Source organism: Meleagris gallopavo, chromosome 22, assembly GCF_000146605.3.
Source record: "Meleagris gallopavo isolate NT-WF06-2002-E0010 breed Aviagen turkey brand Nicholas breeding stock chromosome 22, Turkey_5.1, whole genome shotgun sequence".
Lineage (NCBI taxonomy): Eukaryota > Metazoa > Chordata > Aves > Galliformes > Phasianidae > Meleagris > Meleagris gallopavo.
This window is the reverse complement of record NC_015032.2, coordinates 13,118,734-13,123,847: the sequence shown is the minus strand read 5'-3', so window position 1 is coordinate 13,123,847 and position 5,114 is coordinate 13,118,734. Positions and strand designations below refer to the sequence as shown.

The 5,114-nt window shown below is 62.7% G+C and overlaps 1 protein-coding gene across 1 annotated transcript; it reads right to left on the bottom strand.

Annotated features, from left to right (window-relative positions):
* Positions 1-167: 167 nt before the first annotated feature.
* On the bottom strand, positions 168-4,357 carry MMP9 (matrix metallopeptidase 9). Its single transcript, XM_003214158.4, is given in 14 exon segments — positions 168-669; positions 814-917; positions 1,001-1,151; positions 1,244-1,383; positions 1,511-1,742; positions 1,893-2,048; positions 2,140-2,313; positions 2,428-2,601; positions 2,674-2,847; positions 2,936-3,064; positions 3,273-3,421; positions 3,736-3,823; positions 3,826-3,973; positions 4,167-4,357. Coding segments are annotated over 14 exon segments (2,067 nt in total). The 5' UTR covers positions 4,305-4,357; the 3' UTR covers positions 168-559.
* Positions 4,358-5,114: the final 757 nt, after the last annotated feature.

Genomic DNA, 5,114 nt, shown 5'->3' with positions numbered 1-5,114 from the left:
CAGGCTGCACTTGGGGGCGCGGGGAACGGGACGGGAGCCGGGCACGGGAGGTTGGGGATGGAGGCGCATCCTCCGCTGGGGTATGGCTGCAGCACCGCTCGCAGCCCCCTTTCTCTCCGCAACCCCCCAGGGCCGCTCCCCGCGCTGACTGAGCACTCGGAGGCCGCTTCCAAAGGACGGTTTTTATTACAAAGGTGCAGGTGGCGGCTGGCAGAGCCGGCGATAGGCGGGGGCGGCACAGAGCTCCGTGTCCCTGCCCGCCGAGGCCGGCCCAGTGTTACTGGCTCAGGAGAAGACAAAGTCATTACAAATCCGTGTGCAGTTTGCACCGGGCAAACGTCTCTGGGCAGCAGAACTGGCTCGAGTCGCACTCCCCAGACGGACAGCCCCTGGTGGGAGCCAGGAGCACTTGCCCCATCCTGCCAGGGAGACTACAAGCCCTGGCACGGTGGGGGCAATCCCACAGCTGACCCACGGCTGCCCCACAGCACTCTTGGGCTGCAGGGGGACCGGCTGGAGCAGCAGGCAGGAGCGTGGCACCAGAGCAGCTGCTCTGCCCCTAGTGCTGGGGGCACTGCAGGAGGTCATATTTGACGTAGCCCACGCGGTCCACCTGGTAACGTGGGGTCATCCTCCAGTAGAAGCTGTCCCGGCAGAAGTGGTACTTGTCTGGGGGAAGGAGGCAGAGAGGTGAGATAGTGGGAAAGTGTGAATGATACAGCTGCTGCCCAGACGAGGAATGGGGGAGCCCAGCCTGCGGGGGGCTGAGGGCAGCATGGGGGTGACAGCACCGCCATGTGGGTCCCTGCTCACCTTGGTACAGGAAGACGTTACGTGCATCAAGGGGGACACCAGTAAAGACATCATCAGTGGCGCGGGGATAGCCCTTGTCCACCGTCTGGACCTTCACGTCCAGCCTGCAGGGAAAGCAAAGCACCCAGAGCTGCATTGAGCCACCTGCTGCAGTGCAGGGCTGGGGCTGCTGGCCTGAGCCACTCACCTCCAGTAATGCTCCCCACTGAAGAGCAGCACTTTGCCACGTCCCCGCTGCAGGGCCCCTGTGATGCGCCCGGCCTCCTTCCCAATGCCCAGCTTCTCAATCCCACGGGGGCCCACTGCATTCTTGCCAGAGAACACCCAGAACTGCCGCCCTGTGTGGAGCACGTAGGTGTCAGCTGGCCCTGGATGCCCCAGGCAGCACCCCACATGTGGTGCTGAGACATGGGGTTAGGGCAGGGCTCACCTGCAAAGAAGAAGACCCTCTTGGTGAGCACATCTTGGAATGCAGCATCGATGACAGCCGGGAGGCCGGGCCAGGAGTCAGCAATGGAGAAGGCACCCTGAGTGCCTGATTTCCAGAAGGACGAGTGGATCCAGTATTTCCTGGAGGGAAAAACCACTGCCCTGACAACCTCGACAAGGCAGAGTCTTGTGCCCCCCTGGCAGCTCTGGAGAAATGCTGCCCATCACCCTGGCACTTGCTGAGGATGAGCCAGGAGCTTCTACTCACCCATTCTTGAAGAAGTGCAGCTCTCCATTGATTTCAGTGATGGCATCGAAGTTCTTCTCTATGCAGGCATCCTGGCTGGGGTCCACAGGGCTGGGCTCAGCTGTGGGCTCCGGCGTCTCCTCCTCCTCCTCCTCCTCTGTGGTGGAGGCACTGCCAGCTTCAGTGGGCATGGGCTGGGGCTCCTCGGTGGGCAAGGGTGCCGGGGGAGTGGGCTCAGGGCCAGAGCCACGACCTGAGTGGGCAGGAGGGAGCGTGAGGGTGCAGAGAGCACCTTGCAGGACCCATCCCAGGAACATACTCAGGGCACTGCCAGCCGGGTGCCCTATGGCACTGCGCCACAGATCCACGCCCACGGTGTGCCAGCTACAGAGGGACCACTCACCATAGAGGTACTGGATGCCCTGGACATCATCCTCATGCAGCTGGAAGTCCTGGACGTAGCTGTACATGGGGTACATCAATGCCTCGCGCACACTGGAGTGGTCCAGCCCCAGTGAGTGCCCAAACTCGTGGGCAGCTACCAGGAAGATGCTGTAACCTGGGAGGAAGCAGCATCCTCAGTTCCCGGACAGATGGACACGCTGCTGGGGACTGCAGCCACACAAGGCCCTCAGCACACAGGCCAGTACCTCTGTCCGGGCAGAAGCCCCACTTCTTGTCGGTGTCGTAGTTGCTGGTGGTGGCACACCAGAGCTTCCCATCCTGCCGGCCCTCACTGGTGCACGCGCTGTAGGACTGCCCCAGGAAGGTGAAGGGGAAGACACACGGGTCCCCTTGGGAGTTGCCACCGATCACTGCCGTGTCTGCAGCACAGCATCAGTAGGGTTGCCCCTATGCCTTTGCACCCACCCTGCGCCACGGCTGGGACCCCACCAGCTCCACGCACCACAGGACTCCACCACCCACCCCACTCGCACCTCGGTTGGGGCAGAAGCCATATTTCTTGTCCTGGTCAAAGTTGGCTGTGGTGGCACACCAGCGGTAGCCGTCAGAGCGCCCGTCCGTGGTGCAGGTGTCATAGGAGGTGCCATCAAAGATGAAGGGGAAGATGCAGGGAGACCCATTGCTGTTGCCACCATTGGTGTAGAGCACTGCAGGGGGAGAAGGGGTGAGAAAAGCCGCAGTCCCACGGGGCTGTGCAGCCTCCAGCCGGTGCTACTCACGCTCGCTGGGGCAGAAGCCATAAGTCTTGTCAGCATCATAGCTGGCGGTGGTGGCACACCACAGCATCCCGTCCGTGCGGCCTTCTGTGATGCACCGGGAGTAGGAGTGGCCCTCAAAGATGAAAGGGAAGTGGCAGCTGGCCCCGTTGGCATTCCCATAGCGGGTCTTCACCTCTGCAGGGAGAGGATGTACTCAGTGGAACAGGGACAGGGCGAGACAGGTGCCGTGAGCCCCCATGAGCCCACTGCGCCCTCCTCTTACCTAAGCCAGTTCCCAGAGTCCAGAACTCATCATCGTCGAAGTGGGCATCGCCCTGAATCCCGCGGCCCGGGGGAAAGGCGTGGGCCAGGAGCCCGTCCTTGCCATCAAAGGGGTACCCATCACCATGCTCTGCAGGGACAAGTGCCATCAGAGCCACATCACCCCTCAGGTACACGAACCCCAGGCACTGTGTGCCGCCTTTACCTGTGGGTGCCCGGAGGCAGAGCCCTGTCTAGGGAGAGCCCTGCAGGCACCACGGGGGGATGGGCATATTTCCAGCCCCTTCCTTCCAGCAGGCTGTGCCTGCTCCCACCCCCACACAGCCCCGGGACATCACCTTGGCTGCCGAACATGATCATGATGTCTGCCTCGCCGCTGTAAATCTGGGTGAAGGTGAGGGGAGTGACATCACTCCACACCTTGAACGCCCGCTGGAAGGCATCATCTATCACAGCACGGTCCAGGTCGGGGGAGTAGTTCATCACCCTGCAGATGAAGGCTGCAGCTCAGCACTGTGACAGTGGGGTAGGAGTGACCTGGCTCTGAGCACATGGTGGGAATCTGTCCCAGCCCACAGGGGACAGCAGTGCCACGCAACCCGGCAAGGCAGCTGACCAGGGCCCTGGGGATGGCTTGGGTATAGTCTTGAGCACTGCAGAGCAGATGCTGCCAGCTGTGCTGCGCCGTGCTGATCCCAGCTGGCTGGCAGCACGGGGTGAGACTGCTCCTGCCTGTCTCCATCCCCTGCTGTCCATCACCCTCTAGGCACATGGCTCCCATCTCCCAGGGCAGAGACTCACCGATACGTGAGGTCCATATGGTCCCATTTGAGGTCCCCCTCGAAGGTGAGGAAACCCCCCACGTCAGGCACCCCACAGCGGGGGCTCGCATGGCCTCCAGGGTGCTGGCATCCAGCTCCCCCGTCTCCTCCAGCCCCAGTTGCTTCTGCATCTTGCGCAGCGCTTTGGCCAGGGACACGTGCTTGCTGCTCCTCCTCGCCTCTGCCTCCTGGATGTAGCCGAAGCGCAGCAGATAGCTCTGGGGAGGAAAGGCAGCCGGAGGGGCTCAGCAAGGCAAGAAGGGCTCGGGAGCAGCTCCCCACACCGCATCGCCACTCGGTCCCAGCCCTTGCACCTCCAGGCAGACGGCGGCCCCCAGCCCAGCCTGCAGCCCTGCAATGTCTCAGGCTGGACAGTGGAAAGGGGCCGCACTGGGGCCACACTGCCCTCACCTCCGCCAGCTCCACATCTGATGGGGCGCTGAGCAGCTCCCCTGGGAAGGTGATGACCGCTTGAGGCTTGCTGTGCAGCGGGGCGGCGCGGCAGAGAGCCAGCAGTGCCAGGGCGAGCGGGGCCAGGAGCAGCCCCATGGTGCAGCAGAGGAGGGTGAAGCTGTGCCCGGTGCTGCTGTTCCGCACCTATTTATGCTGTGGAGAGGGCAGTGAGTCACCCTCAGACCCTCAGCCCTGAGGACTCACACTCCCTTCCCACAGTGACGAAACGCACACTCAGGCTTCTCCGTTTGCTGCTTTAACTGTTTCATCACCTTGTTTACTAAACACGCCGGTTCCGGTGGTCATGCAGGGTATGAGAATGGCACAAGGATGGTGGAGGGGCAGCCATGCTTGCATGGCTTGGTGCAGCTGTGATGGGCAATGCCCTGTGTCCCATGTCCATGGTCAGCACCAGGAGTGTGCCAGGGCTGGAGGTAGTTGGGTATGGGGTGCCCCACAGCCGCATCACCACACACCACAGTGCTGAGCTCATCTGGCCAAGGGCAGATGCTGCCAGGGACAGAGCCATGGGGACCTGGGCTGGCAGAAGAGCCCTGGCACCTGCAGCCTCCTGCCTGCTAGCCCAATGCCCACCGTGAGGTGGAACATATATGGGCTGAGCTGAGATTTGGCCAGACTGCAGCCCTTCAGCAGGATGCAGCCTCCACCCCCACACTCACACCACGACCATGTCTCCCCAGTGAGCTGAGCATTCCTGGCACAGCAGCTCCCTGTGGTTCCTTGCCCCACAGGTGCCCAGCAGAGTCCTGCAGGATGGGCACACGCTTGCCCAGCACACGGACACTGCAGTGGTGCCCATGGGACATGGGCCTGCCCCATCCTCCCAGGCACTGCCTGCAGGGCACCGCTGAGTCAGGCTCCCAAGGCAGCACAAACCTCACCACC